At 33.2% G+C, this 26,617-nt stretch overlaps 1 protein-coding gene across 2 annotated transcripts; it reads right to left on the reverse strand.

The window, feature by feature from the left end:
• Positions 1–1,738: 1,738 nt before the first annotated feature.
• LOC123700164 lies at positions 1,739–26,418 on the reverse strand. 2 transcript variants are annotated; one of them, XM_045647300.1, is made up of 3 exons: positions 25,131–26,418; positions 4,103–4,236; positions 1,739–2,555 (listed from the first exon to the last, which is right to left on the reverse strand). In XM_045647300.1, exons 1-3 carry the CDS (start codon positions 26,322–26,324, stop codon positions 2,552–2,554), a joined length of 1,332 nt encoding a protein of 443 aa, XP_045503256.1. In that variant the 5' UTR covers positions 26,325–26,418; the 3' UTR covers positions 1,739–2,551. The 2 variants fall into 2 exon arrangements, with proteins under 2 accessions (XP_045503256.1, XP_045503257.1); XM_045647301.1 differs by lacking the exon at positions 1,739–2,555 and having other exon boundaries at positions 4,099–4,236.
• Positions 26,419–26,617: the final 199 nt, after the last annotated feature.

The raw sequence follows: 26,617 nt of genomic DNA on the forward strand, positions 1-26,617 counted from the left end.
GTGTCGTAACTGTCATAACAAATGCAATCCTAAATACATACGATATTTTATAAATCTTAACCATTAAGTTTTGTACAAATATATATGTACAGATTTTATTTAATAAATTTAAAATGAGGTTAAATAGTGTGTACTATTATTATGTAGGTACATTATTAATCAATTATTATGATAACTATTAAATATCAGATGATGAACAACCGCTACTAACTTTTAAACAAAAGATCCATAATTTCTTAAAAACGTGTATAAATAACATAATATCGTCAAGAGCTAGTTATAATCTATTTTTAAGAACATATAAAGTCTTTAAAATTAGTTCTAAGTATAAACATAAACGGTAAAATTATGATTCGGTTTAAACAATCTTTGGTTCTTAACCAGAGACAAGTTTATTACAAATTTTTAAGTACTATGCATAAGTTTTACAAATAAAGATAAAGTAATATTGTTATTACAAAAGAAGAGAACAGAAAGATTTTCATAGCAATACATTTTAGAAACATTTTACTTATTTTGAGAAAAATGCGATATACTTATCTAATAATAAGACGAGATAATAAAAATACCAAGTCAACAGATATTTAAAATAATTATATTGCCTCAATACAAAAGGAAACCAGAGTATCTATTAAAACAATAGTCATTCGACCTAAAATATTAAAGTCGAAGTAGGTACAGATCTTGTTAGAAGAATTCAAAATAAACAATGGTACCTATATGGGACACTTCAGTGAACCATTGGCAAACAATATACGAGCTAAGCCTGGCAATAAAACCTTAATAACTCATTGTATCGAGCATTGTTTCTGTTCTTGTTACGTTTATGTAAGTTTTTGAAACCACCAAAGTATTATTATACTAGCTTTCCACCCGCGGCATCGCCCGCGCAGTCAAAGAAAAATCCGCTTAGTTCCCGTTCCCGTGGGATTTCCGGGATAAAACCTATCCTTTTCTCGGGTATCAAAATATCTCTATACCAAATTTCATGCAAATTGGTTCAGTAGTTAAGGCGTGATTGAGTAACAGACAGACAGACAGAGTTACTTTCGCATTTATAATATTAGTATGGATTTGCCAGAATAATTAATAATAGAGGATATGATTATCCATTTATCAGGTATTACTCAGTCTTTTAGGAGAACTAAGGCTTCTTCAAGAAAACAATTCTTTGATGATTGTCTTTAGACTTTTACGGATTTTATAAAAATCGTAATATGTATTTAATCGATTATATTCTATAAATATTTATGCTGCTCTTTGTCGTGGTTATAGAGAAGAATAGTCTCTCACTAACCTTTTCATAATGACTGTCAAACCATCTTCCTTTTAGTAAAGTCCCGGTAATATATGCGAGAATGTATTTTACGAAGTAACGTTAACAAAGCCGTTTAGAAGATGACGCAGTTATATTATTTTATGAGTCATAAGCCCACAGGTACCGTTTTCTATGTTCAAAGGCTGTATATAAATTATTATGATAGCTTATGGGTTTAGGAACAACCGCTTAGAATCTAATGCCTAGGCTCCTAGATTACAAAATAAAAGAAATCTAAGCCTAGGCTCTTGCTGTATATTTTAATGCCTTCTATTTAACACGTTTACTTGACATAAAATGTCAGTATTGAACAAGAGCTTGACCGACCGTCACTGCGTACCGTCGGTCCTGACGATACACATCAACAATTGTATGACTATGACACTAATGCGCATGACAATACGCGTGTATATGGTCGGTCTAGCTATGAAAGGTTTTATGAATTTCCATACATATGACAAGCGCGACTGACGTACCTACGCACTGATGGTCGGTCAAGCTCTGCAACCAGCCTAAAGGTTAATGTTTAAATTAAAAAGTGAAAATTAAGGAAAAGTTAGTAGTGTTCGAAGAATACATATAACAAATTTGCAACATATTGACTATACAACCAACATTACATCTTATTAACTTATAAATAATCTCCCGCATTTATTTATTGAAACCTTTGATTATTTACTGACTGGTTAGTGTCACGCACCACTGCGTAAAGACCTTACTTAAATTCCTCTATGCGTGACTACAGAGTGACAGCTGCTTGTGTCACGTCTTTTTCTCTCAGTGGATTGGATCAGCCAACACTTGGCTCATAAATATTCCACTTTAAAATCCATTTAGACATGTAAATAATCAAAGATCTATAAAACTTTACAACCAAAAGATCTCCAACTGTTGCATTTGGTAAAAAATGTTCTACAAAAATAAACTACGCTTAATCTACACATTTATACTGTTTACATTTAATATATTCGTTTCTAAGGTATATTAAACTAACATAGATTTAAACATGTTCATGTAAAAATTGGTGTCGTTTAATCGATTTGCCTAGATATTGGAATCGATTAAAATGGTTAATCTACTTTCGATTGCCACGGTATATCGAATCACTTTATAAGAATAAATTAGTTCGTGTTATATGACCATTCTGTCATTAACAGCATTCGGAAGGCGCACGCGATTTGAGATTTTACTGCTTTTGGTTGTGATGGCACTGCCGACGAATGTGGCATGATGTTATCTGAAAATGATAAAAAGTAAATTAAAAATTAATCGAGTGCATTGACTTAAAACTAAGAACTATGTTTCTCGGCTATTGCCTTATAATTAAACTAGGTTTCCGCACGCGGTTTCGCCCGCGCAGTCAAGGAAAACCCCGCATAGTTCCCGTTCCCGTGGGATTTCCGGGATTGCGTAATTTTCCCGGGATAAAAAGTAGCCTATGTCCTTTCTCGGATATCAAAATATCTCCATACCAAATTTCATGAAAATTGGTTCTGTAGTTTATGCCGGCACTACACATAGGCCAACGCGTTGGCAAGCGCGTTGGCACATGCACTTGTCCAATGTGTAGAACGGGCGTTCGCGCGCTGGTGGTAGGTACTTGAACGTTGGCCAGCGCGCTTGCGAGCTTGCCGCGCGGTGTCGGAAACATCAAAGGACACTTGTCGCAAGCTTGGCGCACCATCCACACATTGGCCGCGCGATCAGTTTGACTGTAGCAGCGATCAGGAGTGCACGTTTTTTTCTTGCGGCGAATTAACACCTAACTTGACAAAATGGCGAACAATATGAGTAACGAGGAAACATTTAAATTTATTGAGCTCTATCAGAGTTAAAACTGCCTGTGGAACCCAAAAAATAAGTACCATAAAAATAAAAATGTTGTATGTATTAAAAGTGCCAAATAAATAAGGTTCTTGTACATGCCGTTTTCCTCACAATGTTTTACTTCACAAAGAGCATCCTACTTTAATATTATTTTAATATTATAAATGTGAAAGTGTGTTTATTTCTTTGTTTGTTACATCCATTTTGAATCCGTCCGCACATTGGCTCGAACCAAACCATACTGAACGACCTTCCAATGTGTGGATTACTCACAAGCGCGTTTGCAAGCGCACCGCCAGCGCGCTGGCGAATGCGCTGGCCTATGTGTAGAGGCGACATTAGGCGTGATTGAGTAACAGACAGACAGAGTTACTTTCGCATTTATAATATTAGTATGGATTAATCAAATCTATACAAATAATGTGTGTCTATGTATCCATGTATGTTATAAATCAAATAGAACAAGGGTTTATACTTAAGTAAAAAAAAGATTCAAAATAAACAAACCATCCGAACAAATCCTTTCTTAAGTCACAACTCGCAAGCTATCTCTGTACTAAATTTAATCCAAAGTGGTTGAGGCGTGAAGAAAGAAGAGACAGACAGACGGACAGAGTTATTTGTTAGAACTAGCCGCTCGTCATAAAATATGTTCCTATGTTCATCATGTATAAATTATAATATAGGATTCTAATTTCTAATGGTAAAATATTTTTATAAATCGGTGCAGTAGCGTCGGAGCCTATTCAATCAATCAAACAATTAAACAAACCTTTCCTCTTTAGGCCAGATGCAGAGCTTGACCGACCATCATGTATGGAAATTCATAAAACTGTTCATTGCTAGACCGATCAGACGCACGCGTGTTTCCATACATATGACAAGCGCGACTGACGTAAGCACTGATGGTCGGTCAAGCTCTGCAACCGGCCTTATAATATTAGTAAGTTAGCTCACCTAGGCGCATGCCTGCCCCTCATCATGTGCGGAGGCAGCTCGCGCCGCTCGATCTCGTCTGAATTCAGCTGCAGCCCGGCCACCAGTTGCATGATCTCTCGCTCCTTTTTCAGCTCTTCACGACCTGTCTCCACCTGGAATGTTTAGTAGGAATATATGAACAAAATTTAATTAGCTAGATTACATTTTTATTTATAAATTTAGCTGAAATGAGCGTAAATTTGAAGTGAAAGTAACTATCATGCTTGTAAAGAAATTTCATATATTTTATATGAAAAGAATGCACAGTATAATTAGGTTTAACAAACTAGGTATTGTTTTGTCTCTAGGTATGAAGAAAGCATTACGAAATATATTCAGTTGCTTTAATTATCGTTTTAAATACATTAAAGCAGAATCCATAAAATACCAATGGATCTATTCAAATAATAAACAAATATTTAAAATACACGATATTCGGTTACAAAAGTTCATATTTATCAAACAAATTCGATGTCTATTTTCGTTTAATATTACCTAAGTATTTCTTATTATGTACCTACATTGTTCATAAATAATAAGAGTATATCTGTATCTCCCTTGATGTAAGGTTGTTATGCAAGCCATCTAGATTTGTAATGCAATCGCAGCTTATTGAAATTGCTTTCTTGTAGACCACGAGGCCCTTGTAAGGTGAAACAAGTAACATGGACCCATGGGATATCAGAAAAGCAACGCAATAGAATTAAACTATTAATAGATATCAATCTATTAATAGTTTAATTCTATTGCGTTGCTATAAGCGATAGAACCTTATTTTAATATGTTCTTATAAGTATTTATAAGATTTTATTTATTTAATATAGAGTTTTGCATAAAATGATTAAAATCATGTCTGAAATTATTAGGTTCTTATCAACATAGTAGTTAACGTGTCGATAAATTACAAATATGATAAGAAATTTTTATGACAAATAACAACAAAATTGTCTAGTTTATTAGAAGTATCATAATAAATAGAAAAAGCATTTTTGAGCTCTACAGTTAGAGACTATAATTATTGACTCACTGATTTAACCCTTACTTGAGAAGCTATATAACTTATCAAACTTGTTATAAAAAGCCTCATACATAATTTTCGTCCTACAATATTAAATGACCTTTATGGTAAACAACAGTTTCAAGTTTCAACAAATTGTTGTCAATTTTTATGGGCAGCGAGTGCCTTAACATTAACACAGAATATAAATAGTAGGTACGTTAATCTTGGCTCAACTTCCTGCGATATAAGCCTTCACTGACTATGTAATAACTCAATTTGTATGCACGTTATGTACGTAGCACTTAAAAAATCATAAATTTAATCATTTTAGTAAAAGCTTATTTCCGTACGCCAAACAAGGAGCGCACCCAAAGTAAAGATGTGTTGAAATAAAAAGAAAGCGTGAATGGGAAGGTAAAAGCTGTTAATCAATAGTTTCTTGTTATATGTGTCTGACCGTAGCCATGGTAATGTAAATTCGCTTATAATGCCCAGGTTTTAAGGTACACAATACATTGCACGAGTATTGTCTTGTAAACCTGAATGGACAAATACTGTGAATACGCATGTTATGTATGGTAGTATATGTATAGAAGGAATAGGATAGTAAGCAGAACCATAACGAGTTTATATAAATATGACGGTGGCTCTTCAAAACAAATAACTTCTTAACAGAAAAGCCTTCTATTTTTAAACGTAATTACAATATTGATAAATATTCAACATAATTCTATAAGTAGTTTTTTTTTTTTTGTAAGGTGTTTCTCAATGTTAGCCAGAAGGGCTTCTACATTTTAACGCGGACGCGGGGGTGAACTGAAGGTTCACCCTGGGCTATAAGTAGTATAATGACGATTATAAATAGTAGGTATTAAATAGGTTTAAGATGTATTTTTAAGTAGATAATATTAGGTAATACACATAAATTTTGTATCAGTATTAAAACATCGAAACAAATCAATAGGTAGGTAATAGGTATATTCATAATGAACATAATTTGTATGAAAACAAACAACCATTAAAATCATTTCAACCAGCAAACTAGTTTAGTCTAAATTAGGGATGTAACGATACATGATTTTGCCGATACGATACCGATACCGATATCGATGGCTTGGTAGAAAAAAAAATAGTGAATTATTCATAAAAAGTTACCAACATTTAATAGAGACTCAACTGTTAATCGTATTATTTTAAATAAAAATGCCAAATCATAAAACAACAAAACCATTTATTTTTGTATTATTATTTTACAAAGTCAGTTAAACTTTAAGTAATACACATACAATCAGTACCTAATAAAAGTTTACTATTGGTAGTTTTTTCAGAAAACAAAGTGCGCACGCGCGGGCGGCCTCCCGCATCGTTCATTGGGCACGGTTTTTTGAATTGTTTGGTATCGGTATCGGTTGTTTTATTATCGGCGATACCGATATATCGGCTTGCCGATATATCGGTATAGGTATCGGTATCGTTACATCCCTAGTCTAAATTATAGATGAAATCATTCGTTATACCCAAACATCAATAACACCATCATATACATAATATCTTAGCAGAAACATTCCATTCAGCGTAACCTACATACATGTTAGATTCACACACAAAATTATTCAAAGTGTGACAATCACCTATGGGCCATAATATTACGTGACCTTATATAACATGCAGGAAATAAATCTGCATCAAATCGTTAATTGCCCGGTTTTCTCACCGAAACTCGCATACAAAAAGCGGTATTTAGAAATTCGAATCAAATGTGTGAAAAAACAGTTGTGCAATGAAGAAGTTAGGCTGGTTCAAAAGGAAAGCTGAATCACCGTATATGTCAACTACGAACACTGTTAGAACTTAAAAACCTTGTAATTAATGGATATTGCTAATTGATGTATTGGGTTTAAATTAATTATAACTGTTATTTCATTATATAACTATTCATTTAACGTGTCTTCACTAAATAGTATAAAACAAAGTCGCTTTCTCTGTCCCTATGTCCCTTTGTATGCTTAAATCTTTAAAACTACGCAACGGATTTTGATGCGGTTTTTTTAATAGATAGTGTGATTCAAGAGGAAGGTTTTAGTACATAATTTATTAGGTTTTAGACAAAGCAGGCGAAACCGCGGGCGGTAAGCTAGTCCTACATAAAAGTATGCTTGGGAGAATATTAAAATGTATCTGATTGTTCAATTCAATGTTTACATTAATTTAAAAATATTGTAGTGACCAAATCATTTTCAGGTCAACAACATATTATATTTCCGAATTATTATGGTGCACGAATCACGGCTTGCTCAATACAATTCGTTAAGTTTCGAGGTAAATACCTCCCTGACTCATGAAAAATAAAATAAAAAGGCAAATATGTACTGAAAAAAACAACAAAAGACTGATCTTAAAAATAACACACGAGTCACGTCATACCAAAGAGCATGAGATCCGCCCTCAGGCTAATTTTAAAGGTCGTATTAAAAACTCATATCGTGATTGCATTCGACATTGGATATCTTCTTATTTCTTAAGGTTTTACAGGATATGTTAATTACAAAAATATGTGTAATTAATTATGCCTCACCTTAATAATATGAGGATGCCTGTATTTTTGTATGTTATGCTATGATTAAAACAGTTATTATTTGTTGAGTTTTGTACGGTTAATCCAGCAATATACGTAAATAAATCAGTTGCATAGAAAACATGATACCCTTAGAATGATACCATATTGTAAATCTAGCGTAAACTGAGACAATGAATCCTTATAAATTTGTGATTTCCGCTTATTCCATATCCTGTATTGTATAGTGTGTATCCTGTATTGTATATTGTATATGCGTGGCAATATGTTAAACCACATAATTCATATAATATGATTAGCAGCAGAACAGAGAGAGAGAGACAGATAAATTTAATACTATCAAAGAGTAAGAGTAACTATTCTGACATGCACCTAATTGATAGACAAACTTTACAAACATAATATATAGACTACAGGCCCGTGTTGAAAAATTATGGGTCATTTGACCCACCAGGTGACCTATCTAGAACGATATAAGAGCATAAAATAATAAGATTCAGCATTATGACGTCACTTGTAAGCTGTCCACAAAAATGGTGGTCCACAAAGTCGGAATTTATTTTTATTTTTCGAAAGTTGCCGGGGTAAATTTGGTCATTTGATTTTGTACGGCATCTGTATCATACTATTTCTATACTGCTTTTAATCCATTATTCCGCAACGCCGTACAAAAATAATAGAGACAAGAGGAAAAAATCTCTACCTGAACTTTTGAATTTTCATCTGCACTCAGGTGGACAGCTTACAAGAGATGTCATAGTGCTGAATCTTATTATTTAATGATCTTATATCGTTCTAGATAGGTCACCTGGTGGCTCAAATGAGCCATAATTTTTTCAACACGGGCCTGTAGTCTAATATACATATATCATACTAATATTATAAAGCTGAAGAGTTTGTTTATTTGTTGAACGCGATAATTCGGGAACTACCTGCCCGATTCGAAAAATTCTTTCGGTGTTAGATAGCCCATTTATCGAGGAAGGCTACATATCATCATGCTATGATTAACAGAGGGAGCACTGCGAGTAAAATCGCGGAGCACGGAGAGTTTTATAATAAGTAAACTCTACCAATAACCAACTGTACATATTATAATAATCGTATTAACACTACAAGATACACGATTAGATAATAATATGTGAATAATCGTGCCAATATCGAGATGAATGAACAGCATACAGTCATACAGCATACACATAGCACACATTTCCCAGTTCCCACACGAGTAGATCAGAATGACATTTCACAATGTGGGCGTTAGTCGATAAGACTTGAATGAATAATGAATATGAAGAACATCAGTTTTCAATTGAAACACTTATGAAATGATAGCGTATTATTATAAAAATATATTTATTAATGTGAAAATACGGTGTGGCGTAAAAATGCTTGGTTGGAAAAGATGCTTCCTACTCTCAATGATTTTTCTCAAATCAAACATATTTTTATAACGTGGAGCTGGTACCATAGTATCTATTTCAATGGGTGATAAGGGTGAGTAAATATACAAACATACTTCGTACAAATGTTGTAATAAACCTGTCAGTTTTAATCTTTTATAAAGAATTCGATACGTAAGAACTGACTTCCGCTACTGTTTTTACATAAGTTCGCAGAGCTCTTGTAATCTGGTGGAATTTGAAAATTTTATGTCACAAAGAAATTTCGTACCTAGGTATTTCATTCAACTACTTAGGTACCACATTAAATTAGTGAAAGATATGTGGTACGCCTTATTATGTTTATTCTTAGGATTATTAAGTACCTATAATGTTCTAAAAACGTCATTACCACATTTAAAATTTAAATAGCTTGTTTAATTACTATCTATGCAATTCTGAAGGACTATCAATTAAGTAATTAACGGACAACTAAACAATTTGTTACTGATTAAACCAGATTTTTGGGCAGTCTTTTTATGCCTAGGATAAACTGGTTTTGCCAAACGGACGTGGGGTCAATTTGGCATAAAATTAGTTATCAAGAGACCTTAATTTAGATTTCCTCTTCCTATCATACAATTACATTTGTATTCTTCATCTAGTAGGTAATCAACGAAATTTGTCAATACACTTTTCCATAAACCGTATTTGACCATAAACACACGCGCAAAGTCATAAACTGTTTTAATATTAGGTACGTACAAACAATAAAAATTGTAATTCAAGAAAACACACACCTCTATTTAAAAAGCTTTCCTCTAACGAAGGCGTAAGTAGGTATATGATTTCAAAATCAACATTTTCTATTTACTCGAAGTCGAAACCAAGCTTGCTCGAAACCTATCGACTTACGTCACAGATTCATAATATTTGTGTGACACAGCACTTTCGTTAAGCACTTAGTATAATCACAGATAACATAATACTATAGGTACTAGGTATAATCATTGATCATATTATGTATTTATATGTGCATCGAAACATGGCTCAGTGATTGAATATAGTGATTATAGACAATATTATTCATGTATTACATGCTTGGTGAAGTAAATGATTATGCTATGATGAAGTCTTTCTTCGGGATTGACTTGTTATGATTTGTAACATCTGTATCATATCATGGAATAATGTGTAATTTACTAATTTATAGAGTGATATAATTCTACATCACAATTTAAAAGTTTTGATTACACGCATTTAAACGCAGACCATAGTAGGTACGTAGTAATTATATTTTAATGAAATAGCAATTATGAGATCATTCTACTCTTATAAGCTTATAATTAGTTGGAGGGATGGACGAATTTTATAGTTATAAAAGACGGAAGAGTTAGGATTGATATAAAATCTCATAACAAAATACGATTTAAAGATGACTAAACAAGATAATCGAGTTCAGTACATAACGTAGGTATCAACAAAGCTATAAATATGTATGTTTATTATGTAATGCACCGGGGATTCACGTACAGGCTTTAGGATTTATCAAGCCAACGAACTACTAAGCCTTTTATTCTGTAATTATATTATCAATCCACTTTCTTGTTGATATGGATCTTTTATTTACAGGCTGTGTTGAGCTAATCTACACTTTTTTATATTTAAGTAGGTACTAAATTGTCTATTAAATTTATACTCAGTAATATTCGCTTTTAGAGATCATTCGTTCTTATAAGACTTGTCTGTGTGTTAATGTTAAATAGTATGTTTGACTACAACAGTTATCAAGTATTCTGTAACAAGAGCTATATAAGCCTAATTTTGAAACAATAAAATATTGTTTCAAAATGAAGCAATGAAAATGCAGGAGAACCAATAAGATTTAAAATTACAAGTACATACAGATGATCAACCAAATAACAAGTAATCAATTAGGTTTACAAATAGTATTAGCGGTATGTTTAAATTGATTAATTCCTCATTCCACGTCTCAAGGGTAGGCACAAATTGACGAAAGCTGATGGCCCTGAGTCAATCTTTAATAACACACGATTTGTCCATAACAGTAATGAGTTATTGCTTTGGATTATCGAACATTTATGAATAGAATAGTTACTTAACGGATAAGTACATTTTTAACCGACTTCAAAAAAAAGGAGGAGGTTATCAATTCGGCCGGTATATTTTTTTTTTTTTTTTTTTTTTTATGTATGTACACCGATTACTCCGAGGTTTCTGAACCGATTTACGTGATTCTTTTTTTGTTCGATGCGGGATGGTGTCGAATTGGTCCCATAAAAATTTTATTCGGATAGGTCCAGTAGTTTTTATTTTATGAGCATTTTTGTCTGTAGGTATTTGTAAATTTTGCAAGTGCAAGTTTGAAGTCGGTTGTTTTTAACGCAGTTATCACTTGTACTATCAATTTGTAAGTTAATTTTTATTATAAAGAGCCATTTTTTATTTTACAGAAATAAATTTTTAATGGATATTGGATATATTTTCGCACATCATTGAAAGTTTATAAAATACGTGACTTATTGTGCTTATTTCACTAGAGTCTAGAGCTACGAATGCGAAAACAATCACTCGCAATTTGAACTGCTTTTCTTTTCATTAGATTTATAAATATCTCTCAGTTTTCATATTTCGTGATCGTAAAGAATTGGCGGTAAACTAGTTTTTAAATAAAATTGCCACAGATTATACAAAAAAGTATCCATAAATACCTATGAAAATACCAATATTTTAGTAAAAATCAGAGAAAAATTAGTCATGTAAAGCCATGACCGTTGAAGTTTATGATACGAAATTATATGCTTGTCACAGATACAATTACGGTGAGTACCGCTACAATACAAAAATATCGGAAACAGTTTTATAATGACGTTTGTGGGTCACCGTTGTCTGGCCATTCACGAAGAGGGCGACACTGTGCCTGTTCAAGGTTATCGCTTTCACACACTGTCATACTTCTCTTATTCTTCCTGCTTTTGTTTTTTTGTTTATTAATATACTCATTTATTAGAAGAGATCAACATAAAGTCTAAATCAGACAGAGACAAAGTATTTTCATTATGAGAAGTGTTTTAATGAGTAATAATGAATACTTCTTTCTAATTGCATAATTTATGTAATTGTGAAGCTTAGGTACTTGTGTGACTTTAAGTGCTCATTATTTTGTAGAATTTGATTTTTACTTGGCACATTCAAGTTAATAAGGTATCTGTCTAATACACAGGGTAGGTCTTATGTCAACAAACGTTAAATCTATGGCGGCATATCAAATAAAAGGTTACCTATCTAAACAAAAGGTACTTTAAAACATCTCGCAAAACAACATTGCGAAGTTTCGACAGCTGAGAAAGTAAAATACACAAAAAAGTCACCAATCGAGTTTCTCCCGCCAAAACCAAGATCACTGACCGATTGACATTCAATAGACCCGCCTGACAGCGTTCGTACCAGGAATTAAAGATGGGGATATAATTCATACAAATATTAATTCATATTGAAACCACCTGGGGATTCGTAAAACTGGTTTTAGACCAGTACGGTTTCAGAAAAAATACGTCTCCTACATTAATTACTTCTGTGTATAATCTGTATAAACATGTTTACTACATAGGTATTTAAAATGCATAGACATTCACCTTATATGACCTTATCTCGTATGTAATAGAAGATATTCTATAAACAGGTCAATTGATATAATACTATTTTGAATTAATATTAATAAATCTTAATATATATAAATCTCGTGTCACAATGTTTGTCCTCAATCTTCCTCAATGGACTCCTAAACCACTTAACCGATTATAATAAAATTCGCACACCATGTGCAGTTCGATCCAACTTGCGAGATAGGATAGGTTTTATCCCGGAAATCCCTCGGGAACGGGAACTAAGCGGGTTTTTCTTTGAAAACGCGGGCGAAGCCGCGGGCGGAAAGCTAGTAGATACTAAAGATTAATTCAAGGGATGATATGCAAATAAGGCTCAAATTTGCCAAGCATTGGAAAATGCGTAGTGTATTCGGAACACGAGTTGGTTCGAACTTCGAAACCCGCATTCCATCGGACGTGCCACTTGCGTGACATTTGCATTTACTTAGGCCTACATAGAGATATGAAAACCTATCTATAACCTTTATTATTTAGTAACTAAGGTTCATTTCTCTTAGTACAAACATACGTGTTAATTAAGGCGCGGACAGATTTCATTAATCGCGCATGTAAAAATGCATGGTTGCAATATATTTCGTATGCAGTGTTTATGGTTAGCTTGCATATAAACTATGGGACCGGTTTGTCAATGCTTACGAAACAAGGATGTTTTGCATATTATCATTTTTTCAATTTGTAATAAATAATGTTTTACTCTCGTTGAATAATAGATAATTTATTCTATGAATACATGTATGTATTACGAGAATAATTTTATGGTAAAATGAGTAATGTATATTATGTACTATGGTTTTTATAACTACACATTACTTAATTGATACAAACTAAGATAAAAAAAAGAAATATTATCTGTCTGTGGCATGAATGAAACCAAACTTAGGAATTCAACAACTACAACGTGAAACAATACCATGTCAATGACTTAACCCTTTCATTGCGCGATTTTTCAATATAAGTATTCTAACCGCGTCAACACTAAAGCCAATGAGAGGCTGTATGTGTATAGCCTATAACCTATCGAATTAAACAACCTATATTCGATAGATAACACGTAACACATACCAAGACACAGTTGCGCAACCACGCACGTTGGCAAAACTTGTCGACATAATGTGCTCGTGCACCGTGAACAAAATTCCTAAACACTTCTCTTAAAATGACATTTATCTCCCAGAGATAAAGCCTATTTTGTATAAATGAGAAAAATACTGTGATAAGCCAACTCTGAATGACGTTCTTCAGCTATAATAATAGAAAGTATTATTATATTAAATGTTAAAACGAATGTTTACTAAAATAACCAGAGAGAATAGAATTTAATTAATTTATTTTTACTTTCAATTACATTTACTTTTAAGTTATGGTAACTTATGTGAAATCCTAATTTATTCGCGTAATTAACAAAATATTTATGACATCATTATATTATTTTATGAGTTCCAATCAATAATTTAATGTATACTCATCAACAAATGGAAATTTATTAAATGTTAGGTAGTTAGGTAAATAGGTACTAATTATAAAATAAATTGAAAAAATTAACTGACTATGTTTGATTGACGGACTGACCAATCAAAACGCGATGAAAACACACAATATTATATACATGATTGATTAAAAAATGTACATTATTTCTCGTATAAAATTCGTTATTATCTGTATAAAATCTGTTCGGTTTAATGAGAAGAGGGAATACCTGTCTTGTCTTCGTTATAAATCGCATAATTCTATCAACTAAAGAATTTCTTGCAATCGATTATAAAACATCGTTAGATCTTTCATAATCGATTACGGGTGTTATCGAGTCGTCGCTAATTTTAATCGATAGAAATAACACACGGTGTATAATTATTGAATTCCATGTTTCTACATTTAATTGACGTCGGGAAATTGCGCCTGCCTGTAGGTACCTATCTAGAATCTTATGAGTGTTATGCAATTTTTTATATTAAGCAGTGTAAAATATCTATTTAATACTGATTTGGTAATAAAGTAATAAAAATGCAAAAACTTTCGCGAAGTATCTCAGTTACTCGCTGATTATAAAATGTAATTTTGCTTTTGTGCATCTAAAAACAAATGGCAAAAATCTCTCAGCTTTTGAAATTGTTTCATTCTAGTATCTCAAGTAGGTACTTAATATATTATGTTATATGAAAGTAATTCGTGAAAGTAAGATTTTTTGTTTTGATAAAAGTAAAATAATATGTTATTAAGCATTCTAATACATACTTGATACTAGAGTTAAGAAAATGTATAAATACGACAGTGAAATATAAAATGATAAAAAATTTATTACTTAATATTTTATTTAATTTATTTATTTATTTTACCAACATACAAAATTGGAGTACCTTTATAATACAGTCAGAATGTAATTTCTTTTATTGTCGACGACTTTTTAAGCAAATGTACGTGTACGTATGCACATAAATAATATTGTTTTTTCACATCTCAAATGCTTCTACTAATTGCTTTATTTCAGTGATAGTTACATAGCGTGTGAAAGCCGCACTTAACAATTAAAAAACACATCAGAAGATAAATTAATACAGTTTTTTCCTATCTTGCTTAAATAAATCTTGAGTTCGTAAAGATTTTTGTATTTAATTAAATGATGGGTGTAAGTAATATGTAAACTATCCATTTTCTCACAATAACTAGGTACATAGTAATTGTATTTTCTCGATACGTGCTGCTATTTATGTACATATAGGTAGTCTTACTTAGGTAGTTACGAAGTAACATTTTCTAAAATATAGTTAAAGAATTGCTCGTTTTTTTTTTGGATTCTAAATATTTCCTTCTCTCTACAACTAAGATTTATTTGTGAATGTCTTAATACAATGTAATTCATTACGATTTATATTTTTTAACAAAATATGTAAATTGTGAGAGCGTCAGTGATTAACATAACTTAATAAATTATATTAAAAATACTCGTATTAAATTTCTATAAGGGCCGATTTTTCAATGCCCAGATAAACAGCTAGATAGACTTTATTCTTCAGTTAACAAAATATTCAATTTTTCAATAGACGAATAGGGCTTATCTATCGAATAACTACGTTATTTGACGAATAAATCTATCTGCCGCTCCAACGGCCAGATAGCGTGCTATTCGACGAATAGGCGTTTGATTTGACAACTGACGTGTCAAATTTGGGATATTTTCGTTTGTAATAACATAGAGAATAGAATTATTTACAATTAAGCCTCTTTCTATATAATTATTATCAATTAAAATCATATTGAAATTGATGTTTTTGGTAGTATTGATGACCATGCCATTGAAAATTTGGCGAACGCTGGCTTTATGTCGTTTCGATCGTAAAATATATTTAAATTTAAAGACAAATTTAATCAAAACTCTTTACTCGAATCAAAAATCATAGAACACAAGCAAACTTAAAATGCACTCCTGACGTGTGTCATAATGACGATTGTTGACTAATTGCAAGAGTTGACTCTATCCCGCTCTAACCTGACTTATTTAATATGTTTGTTTCGCCACTCCGAGAGCAGAGCTGCCAATATGGAAATATTTGGTCAGATAGTTATTCATCAAATAAATCACGATTGAAAAATAGGCGAGCCGTTATGAGTTAGATAAACAATTGAACAAATCTATTCGATGGGTAGATATTAGACTGTTTATCTCGGGATTGAAAAATCGGCCCTAAAACTACTAAGCATGAAAAACATATACATTTATTTACAGATAAACATCATTATATTATTTCACTGGGATACCATACGAAAATAAATTTTGACTTAATTATTAACACCAATGAAAATTATTAACATAGGAAATTATTCATCATACAATCGTTTTTCAGTCAAGTTTTAGTATAATTTTCTGAAACTGCGTATCGATTTCCATTCCTTTGTTATTAAAAAAAAACTATTGAGTATAATATTAGTCCACCGATAAGGTACTCGACCTATGAATTGTTATTACTAAAAGTGTAGACCATAGTATAGTGTAAATTAGTAGTACAAGTATTCAAATCCAGCATTGATTCAAAACAGATTTCAATTATACCAAAGTACATTATAACGACTCAATACAATAAGAAGTAAGGCATTGTTTGGTAATTTTCTCGGTACCTATTCACTGATTATACAATTTCATGGTGACTCGCGACGAAGGTAACCGTGAAATCAGCAATTATAACGTTACGAGTATATTAACACCATAAATAAAAAGGTATTTTTACTATAACCGTATTTTATTAAAACCGCTATTGTCTAACCTGTAGCTATTATTTAAATTATATAATATTATTATAATGTATGCGCTAATTGTTACTATTGAGTTGGTATTTTCCGCTTGGTGTAACCAGCTAACCACATCTTAACTATAAACAGAATATTGTTGACACACAAGTTCTCTTTAATTTTACTAGAAAACTCATACTAACCTATTCCTACGGTAACGCATCCTTTATATAAAGTACCTATACTGAACTATACCTATATGAACTGCACATGAACTGGGTCAAACCCGCACAACAAAGATCTTGTCCTTACAATGTTACTGTTACAATGGTTGTATGCATTATGTTATTGTGCTTTATGCGATAAACAACGACACCGCGACATACGTGTACCCACTACCTTCATATTTCTTATAGGTACATAAGTATGTATAGTATTATATTATCTGTGACATAAGTATAGACTATAGAACAATGACGTTGTGATATTTGTTTCGAATATTAAAATGGTCATTGTGTTCCCTTCATAATAACTGAAATACTGGCTGGATTGATAAACTTCTTTCTATTTTTACGAAAGAAAGTACCAAAACATTGAGACAAGAAGACAAAATTTAAATTAATTGTAAAAACCTTATCAGTCTCAGTCTATGTTAACGTCTGTGTTAACCATCAATCATACAAAGCTTTTTCTCGTCAATATTTGTAATTGTAATTAAATTAGTAAAGCATTTTGTACAATGGTATAGCGTGCTGGAATTAAATAAATTCCTCCGCCTTTTACTATTGCATATTTGCTACTTTGTACCAAGGCCGTTACATTGTTTGTGGTAAATGACCGTGCTAGGACGAATAAATACCACATGTGCATTTTCTTATCTTTCTTTCTAGGAAATTGTTCAAAGGAACAACCATTGATATAGAGGGAAAATGTCCGTGCTGCACTTACATAGTTTTCTTCGCGGAATTGCATGCAGTACTTAGGTATTTTTGATTTAAGTAAGTATTTGGGTTTCTCTACGTATTGATCTTTTTATTAATTAATTGATTACACAGTAGTAAAAAAGTTTATGAGTGGCCTAGCGAGTGAGATGAATTTACAATAAATAAATCTAAGACCATCAGCACTGAAGAATGAATGTAACTAAATAAAGGAAAAAATTTATAAAGGTTATTTATTTTCCAGATCAATCTAAAAAGTACCGTTATGCTATAGGACTTTTCTACCCTGAGCAACTTTAACCTCCGACCTATCATGTCCCTACCACGCCACAACCAATCTAGAATATTAGTCTATCATCTTCAAGTTGTCATCACACAAAAAATAGCAATAATAAAAGTTAAATTTATTTAAATATTCACACGACCACTTATCAGGAATCTTGTAAAATTAAACGCAAAGCATGTCGGCAATCGGACATCCTCTCCACTTTCAAACACGTTCAATTAAAATTTCACGCATGTATTTATACTTGCACAATATACCTGTAGACGAGGTAATACCTACTATGATTTATGATTATGAATGTAAAACATATGAAATGTCACGTAAATTTATATATGAATTTTAATAAATTATTTCTTCCAAACAACACTGTCTACTGTATTTTAAGAAGGTGTCTCACACATCGACATAAAAATTATCAATTTATATTTTGTTAAACAGGATTCCTATATTAACATACCTATATGAATAATGAAAAAATATAAATGAAATTATAAATACTATCACTGTTAAATACAGCCGTGCAAAAATAATTACATAAAGTGAAAGCGACATTGGAATAGTCGTAAAAAATTGCGTAAAAATATAAAAAAAGAAACAAAGCATAGACAATTGTAAAGTCAGACGTTACAAATACAATATTTTTATTTCTAATTCTGCTTTAACAGATCTTTAAATATTCTATACGTGATGAAAAGTGAAAACCCTTAGTGAAAACCTATATAAAAAATGTCTAAGTATATTAGATACAATATAAAATTATATATTACAATATGAAACGGTTAAAAAGCGAAAGCTTAAAGTCCAAAAACCGCGTGCAAATTTAGATAAAAATATAATTTCATATTACATGTGATACAGACCTCCATGTAATAAAAAGTACTCGGCATTGGCTCCTAGAAGGTAAATCAGAGAAAGGGCATCAAGTATTTGTTGGAGTTGAATAGTTTAAAGTGAAATTTAAAAACGTGATCGTATTTGCACAGCCCATATACAATTCGTTGCAATCTTGTGAAGATATTTGAGTTTATTCAGCTGCTGTTATTTGAGGTTAAACAATATAAAGATTCAGAAAGACATGCAAGAATAAGAGTTATTGTTTCATTTTATTTATAGATATTTTACGTAAAAGTGAATACATTTAACCCTAGTGAACATCACGAGCGAAATAGTTGTTAGCTCTTGAACAGATAATATAATACATTACTAGTACTCTGGTATTCATTTTAATTCTAGGCAAGTACCTACTATAATTTTCATGAACGATTTTCTCGTAACAATCATGTTAAGAGATCATTCAATGCTTCGTTAAAGTAAAACCAAGGTAAATAACAGGTGAAACAAGTCAATCCGCTATACATACAAATCGCAAATTAAAAAGTAATATACGATTCGCTCGTTTGCTTTATAGTGCACGTGCGTAATTGATACTTTGGTGCCAATTTAACTGTGAGCCCTTGTTACTGTTTCTATGGCGAGTTTTGCTTTTCCTTATGTGATACTTTTATTTATTTTTTGTTCGACATTTATAAAACGTAGTAATAAAAGTCGAAATTCTATTCCTTCGGCATCATTAATAGCTGAAGAATTCGATGTAGGTTCCTAATCTTTGAGTGTGGTAATCTCAGGAGGCCCGGCCAGGCCAGGTTAATTATTAAAAATTATAAGTTATTCCATTTATCGACGAGCCTTCGTCTACGGAAAAAATATTTCTTTTGAGAAAAAACGAAATTGCGTGGGACAAGTAGATTATTAAGACTATGTATGTATGCAAGTAAGATTGAATGTACTTAAAATGGGATTCATTAAACCTCATTATTTATAAGATCATTAGAATGTCTTAAAACAAAATGGCTGAATGAATAAATGGGTCCATTACATTACCCAGTGAATGAAAATTTTAAAGAAGAATTTGTAATAACGTAGGTATCTTCACAATAACTTATATAACAAAAAAGGCACAGCTAGAGGTTAGGAATTTCAAGGCCAATGTACATCATTCATATTTCCATTCCATAATATTCTTATGTTTATTTTTATTCTCGTGTACATTTTTAAATATAGCGTTATTTTACTAAAATAATTACCTATTATACCTACCTATGTTATGATATCTGACTATGGCGTTTTCGATTAGTTAATTATAATAAAGTATTAAACAAATAATTAAAATATTTAAATACTAGCTTTCCGCCTGCGGCTTCGCCCGCGTTTTCAAAGAAAAACCCGCATAGTTCCCGTTCCCGTGGGATTTCCGGGATAAAACCTAGCCTATGTTACTCGTGGATAATGTAGCTTTCGAATGGCGAAAGAATTTTCAAAATCGGTCCAGAAGTTTATGAGCCTATTCATTACAATCAAACAAACAAACAAAGTTTTCCTCTTTATAATATTAGTTTAGAATTTGAAGAATATTTACTTCTGTAGGTACATAGCCTTTCATAAAAAGGCACAGCTAGAGGTTAGGAATTTGCATCTATCATATTTTTTAATTAAATAAAACTCAAGACTGACTTCGTTATTAAATTCAAGAAACTTTCCGTAGAGAATAAAAAACGATTGTTTTTTCTCCTTTCTTGAATATTAGTACGGGTTTAAAAATATTCATGTGACATAACAAATCTCATACCTACTCAACGTGATATTTTCAAAAGATGCAAGAGACTAACAGAAAAATAATTAATTACACGCCTTTCTATTTTAGTATTTTGTATTTCAAAAATGTGAGACGTATCTTGATTCAAATATGACCTTGGTTCATCCATCTTCTATTGTTTGACTGTATGTAAGTAATATTTACAAAACAATACACTCAAGCTATTGAAACTTATTGTTTCGGCAACAAATAAAGCTTTACATATCACCGGTCAAGTGTTCAATCAAAAATTCGTGTACATATTCGTTCTATAGGTATTGAAGTTGAAGGTAACAACTGTTTTTTACACATATATTTATGTGTGTGATTTCGAGCGCTGAAGAATGTGTATAAAGTTAAAAACTAAATCATATTTTGAACTAAAATAATAATTCGTAATCGTTAGTTCATACCATCAATTTGTATATGCCTAAAACCTTGGTCTTTAAATAAACAGGAAGAGCTACTAGGTACTATAATAGGTGAAATTTCTTTAATATCCTTATTACATTTAAAACAACTTTGACCATACATTCGTGAGAACGCCATTGAACAATTGCAGAACCACTGACCGTTCAAGTCGTGGGATCCACCCCCAACACCTTCATAGCAAAATAGCACATATATCGAGGACTTAATGCTTATTTTCCTATGTATAGAATACATATTAATAGTAAATACTAACCTTATACTAGAGTGTCCTTATTCCATTGAATTAGAGACTAGTTTTGTATAAATATTCAATGAATAAAGTTGTTCAGATGACAATAGGTCGCACGCGACTTGAATGGCTACATTTAAAGTAAAGTGGTGCAGTGTAACTGTGCCTTGGGATTTTTTATAAGAAGCTAAATCAGAACTCGGTTAAATCACTTATAATAATTTGCAACTAGTCACTTTTGAATTAACCCTATTATAATTTATTATATGTATAGATTGGTGAAATTGAAACTACATATATGATTTCCTTTAAATAGATTAAGCAAAATCAAAGATAATTTACATAATCTTTGTTTCATTAGATACGCTGCCTATAATTAATTATTGTAACCTAACCAAAAAAAATGCTAAATTTGTAAGGAATTTGGGTGTGTTATTCGCGTCGAAGAATAGAATTCAACGCACTAACATCATGTTCGCGTCGCGGTCGTTCTAAATTTAGATAAGCATAATATGTTCTCCCAAAACATACATTTCTTTGCCTTTTTGCAAAGTATATAAGTGTGTAAATAATATACATAAGTTAATTTTAAGAAAATAAGAAATACATAGAAACACATTTCGGTATATTAAAAAAAAACATAGAATTATGTAAAAGAGGTAGGTATGATTTTTTTCAATTTTATTTACCCTTTTAATTTTATACATATTAATAACCCTTTAGAATAATCATTTCAATTAACGTGACGGTCAAATCAATTTCCCAGTCTAGAAAAACTAAGAACCTTCGTGAAATTTGTTCAGTTATAAATCATGTATCGATACAACCGAATTTAGTTAGCACCGAGGTCAAGAGAAATCCTTATCCTGAACTGCAACACCTATTTCATTCTAGCCTTTATTACTCCACCTCACGTTATGAATACATTAGTCAGTTGAATGTAGGTACTTGAAATATTTTAATACTTTTCGGTCACACCAATGTGCAACACTAACGATGGAACGTGATTTTTTTCGTCATTTAATGTTCTTTATTGTGCAAGAAAATTTGGTTTTTCTTTTTAAATAATTATTGATTGCTGATAATGTCTCTGATAACCTATTTGACGCTTATTTTCAAGCATAATTTGTAATTTATCTGACTGATAAGCTAAACAGTATAGTAAGTATAATCGAGAAGTTGTGAAAGCGATCATAAATAGAATAGTTTTTAAGAATATAGAGGAAAAGTTGTGCATATTATTGTGATTTATGAAAAGACTTATTCACTACTAAGTATAAATTACAGCCAATTATTTGTGCCTAGTATAGAAGATGCGTCACTAAAATTTGTTTACTAATATTATTATTTTTTACCGTAAGACATTCATTTTCATTTATACCTATTGACCAATAGGTACTCAAGTCGTGATTAGTAATATGTATGTAACGTTTTTGAATTACATGCTTACGTAATGATGAGCTCATATAAAATAATTTTGTGTGGAATTTAATATGATACCTACAGCTTACAACAAAATATTGTTTTAAGGCGCTGCCCTGAGCAAGCATTTCATTCCACTCACACACACACGCCGCGCCACAGCTGCAGCCCGACGCCAATCGCCATACGCGAATCATTACGAACGGGCCTCGGCCGGTAGTGTCGGTGTCGGTACACAGGCGTTCACGCACACATGCGTACGTTTTTGGTTTGGGAATAAGAATTTGCGATTTACACGAAATCTATTGATTGGACTAAAAAATACCACAGTATTATATTAGTATGTTGCTTGTAGAATTATTTGCCGAAAAAACAGAATGATTGCATGTAGTTTAGTATGGTTTTTAAGCATCAAAAGATTTTTTTAGAGGTACCTTTGAGATTTTTTTCTATCGACTAAAATAAGTTGTATTGTGTTTTCAACACACTATCCAACTAGTTTATCTCCTGAAGAATATCATATATTTATCTGAGATTTTTTACTGCAGTTAATCATATACTTTAAAGCATTATAATTTAGCAGCAAATTCGCGTTTTGCTCTACAGTCTACTAGTCACCTTAACGCAGCCATTAAATATTGTAGATGTAGAGAAACAAGTTTGATTTATTACGAGGTAACAATAATGTGATATTGATCTGACTATATTTTTAGAGGCCTTTAAAAATAATTGCAAATCATAACGATAGATTGATTTTGCGATATTATTATAATTATCACGCATAGGTATACAACTTGTAAATATTTCTATTATATTCTGAGTTTAATGAATCATTAACTACATATAAATATAAAATTTCAAATTGTTTTTACTAGGGTACCTATCTGTTATGAATTCGCTATTTAAGTATACCTACTTACCAGTTGTTCGATAAACATTTTGTAATATTCGAAACATCGTATATATATGTAAATATGTATTATGAAATACATTATAATGTAGTTAGAATCAAATCTGTGGTAGCATCAACGACGACATTTCTAACTAGTTTGACCGCGTGCCGAGTTCCTTAATCGACGCAACCGCATCGATCGGACCGGCATCGCCTGTAATCTGTATCTTAAATTACTTATACGCTAGCCTATCTAGACTTACCTAACTTCTAGCCATAGAATAAAGAATATAAAAACACTTTATACGTGCGTTAATAAATTGTTAACACAATGCTATTTAAGACTACCGCGACACTAAAAATAGTGTTGCTCTAGATTATATCTAGGGAGGAAAACTCTTATATTTATTTATTACTAGCAAACCCGGCGAACTCCGTTTCGCCACCAGAGACACCTTTTCTTTGCTAAACCTCACGGAGCCCGAGACCTTTCCAACGAATGCAAAACCGTGGAAATCGGTTCGTGCATTCTGGAGTTATGGAGGAAGGAAAACCCGACTTATTTTTATATAGTAGATAATTGAAGTATATGCAAGGACTATGATGGCTTTATATACTTAAACAAAATATCTCAATCTTTTTAGTCACATATTGTAGTTGACTGAATAGGGAATTATTCAAACAATAAATAGTAAAGCAGAAGCTGGAATTCATGTCTTTTAATATATTTTTATTTAATAATATTATGATGTTTGTCATTTTGATGGTTTTGACTGCATCTTGTATAACTATTACAATGCCTTATCTAAATCCGATAGCACTGTAGTCAAAAATCCAATTAAAATGTGTAATATGTAATTATTTGAATAGGAGGCGAATTTCATAATACATATTGTATTTATGATTAAACTTTTATGTATGATGATTTGATTGTATATGATTTATTTTCTCTGGTATTATTTTATATGAGATGAATTTTAACGATTTACAAATGTTTATTACAGAATTGCGTGTAGGCTTCGCGCAACCTCCACGTAACATCTTTACAGGCTTCGTCAATTAGATTTAATTATTATGACCAATAATTGCGTACATCTATTTACTAATATGGGTTATTATTTCACTACTCTTAATTACTTTTACGAAATGTTTAAATTTAACAACTTTTTAGTGACGCATTCAATTAATGTGCTCGAGAAGATTTTATCAAGTTTCAAATAAGTTTGCAGAATAATTTAACATAAAATAAAAGATATTATAAATGCAATAAGAGGTACATATTATGTAAACAAAGTTTCTAACTTACCTCAGGTGGAGCAGCGAACTTTAAGTTAGCTAGAGATCCATGTGATCGACTTCTGTGCTCTTGTCTAATACTGTATGAAAAAGCACGCTCGTTTAAGTGTCCCTTCTTCCTATATATACCACCAGCGTCTTCTACAGCTTCCAAACCGGTCATGCTTTGAGCAGCTTTGAGAGCCGGTGGCGGCGGCGGTTTCGAGCGTCTAGGGTCGACGGTTGCGTACTGTATTCTACCCCTTCCCGGCGGAGGGAGCGCAGCGTAAGGCCCTGGAGCCAGCGCGGCCGGGACGCGGCCTCTGTGGCCCAGCGTCGCCGGCCGGGCGTGCGGTAACGTCGCTGCCGGATGAGCCACCAATACCATGGGATGTGCGGCCGCCCAAGCCGGCGGAGCTCGCCCCAAAGACCGCCCGTTCATGTGCGGCGCAGGGCCCGGCATCGTGGCGTACAATTCGTCCGCTGATGCTGACGATTTTTTCTTAGACTTTTTCGTTGTGGATTTCTTTTTGGGCTCTTCGGGAGGCGGTGGCGGGGGAGGCACGGATGCAGGTCGCGTTATCTGCCGCGGTCGAGGCGCTCTGGCTGGATGGGGGATTTCGTCGCTGGCGTCATCCCTCTCCACTTCTCCTATCCAAACTTTGTGGTTCTCGTCGCCGTCGAACACTTCGACTTCCTCGTCCTGTTCCGGCGCCAGCTGCGATGGCGATCGCTCGGCTTCCAGGCGCTTGGCATATGAGCTATCCGCATATGCGTGGAAACAGCATCGAACCAGCGCATTGGCTGCCGCTTCACGTCTGCATATAAACGCGTGACATTCGAGAACTTTAATACCTTGAGTGCGACGCAGAACCGCCGCGAATAAAGGAGGCCGCCGTGCCGCGGGCGCTCTGGCGAACGGAGAGTCCAAAGGCAAAAATCTCGGCGCACCCTCGACACTGACACGTCTCACGGCTGCGCAATAATGGAGGCTCGATATGGGAAAAAACCTCGAGACTCGCGAGCCGCTCTCGTCCACGTTCTCTAACAGAATTCCATTCGACCACACCGAAAGCCACGAGTCTATGCCGCCGGTTGTCGCTCCCTTTTCCGGATACAGTTCGCGCAGAGGCTCCTGGATGCCTTGCAGGCCGTCCTTGCTCTGCTGCGGGACCGCCGAGCCGAGGTACAGCACACGGCACCGGCAGATCGGCGTGGACTCCATTGTTAACACTGCACTATCACATGACACTAAAACACTGGATTCACCGTGGAATTAGCGAGCGGCGGGCGGGAGCGGGACGTGCGGCGGCCGCGAGTCGCGGGGCTGAGTGAGCGGAATTCAAGATGGCGCTCGTTGCGGGCGCGGGCGGCGGGGGCGGGGGGCGGAGGCTCTACCTGCGCTTACGCACCTGTGAAGACGCGCCGCGGAGGGACGGCTAGGTACTGGGCAGACGGGTAGTGCCGATGAACCGGCATTGTGTCAAATGAATCGTCGCGAATTCGGCCGCATTTCTC

Source organism: Colias croceus, chromosome 19 (genome assembly GCF_905220415.1).
Source record: "Colias croceus chromosome 19, ilColCroc2.1".
Lineage (NCBI taxonomy): Eukaryota > Metazoa > Arthropoda > Insecta > Lepidoptera > Pieridae > Colias > Colias croceus.

What these genes read in the sequence shown, in the direction of transcription:
- LOC123700164 (XM_045647300.1), bottom strand. Translation starts at nt 26,324, where the DNA reads ATGGAGTCCACGCCGATCTGCCGGTGCCGTGTGCTGTACCTCGGCTCG. An exon ending in AGTTCGCTGCTCCACCTGAG is followed by an intron (nt 4,237 to 25,130) that starts GTAAGTTAGAAA and finishes TAAACATTCCAG; the next exon opens with GTGGAGACAGGTCGTGAAGA.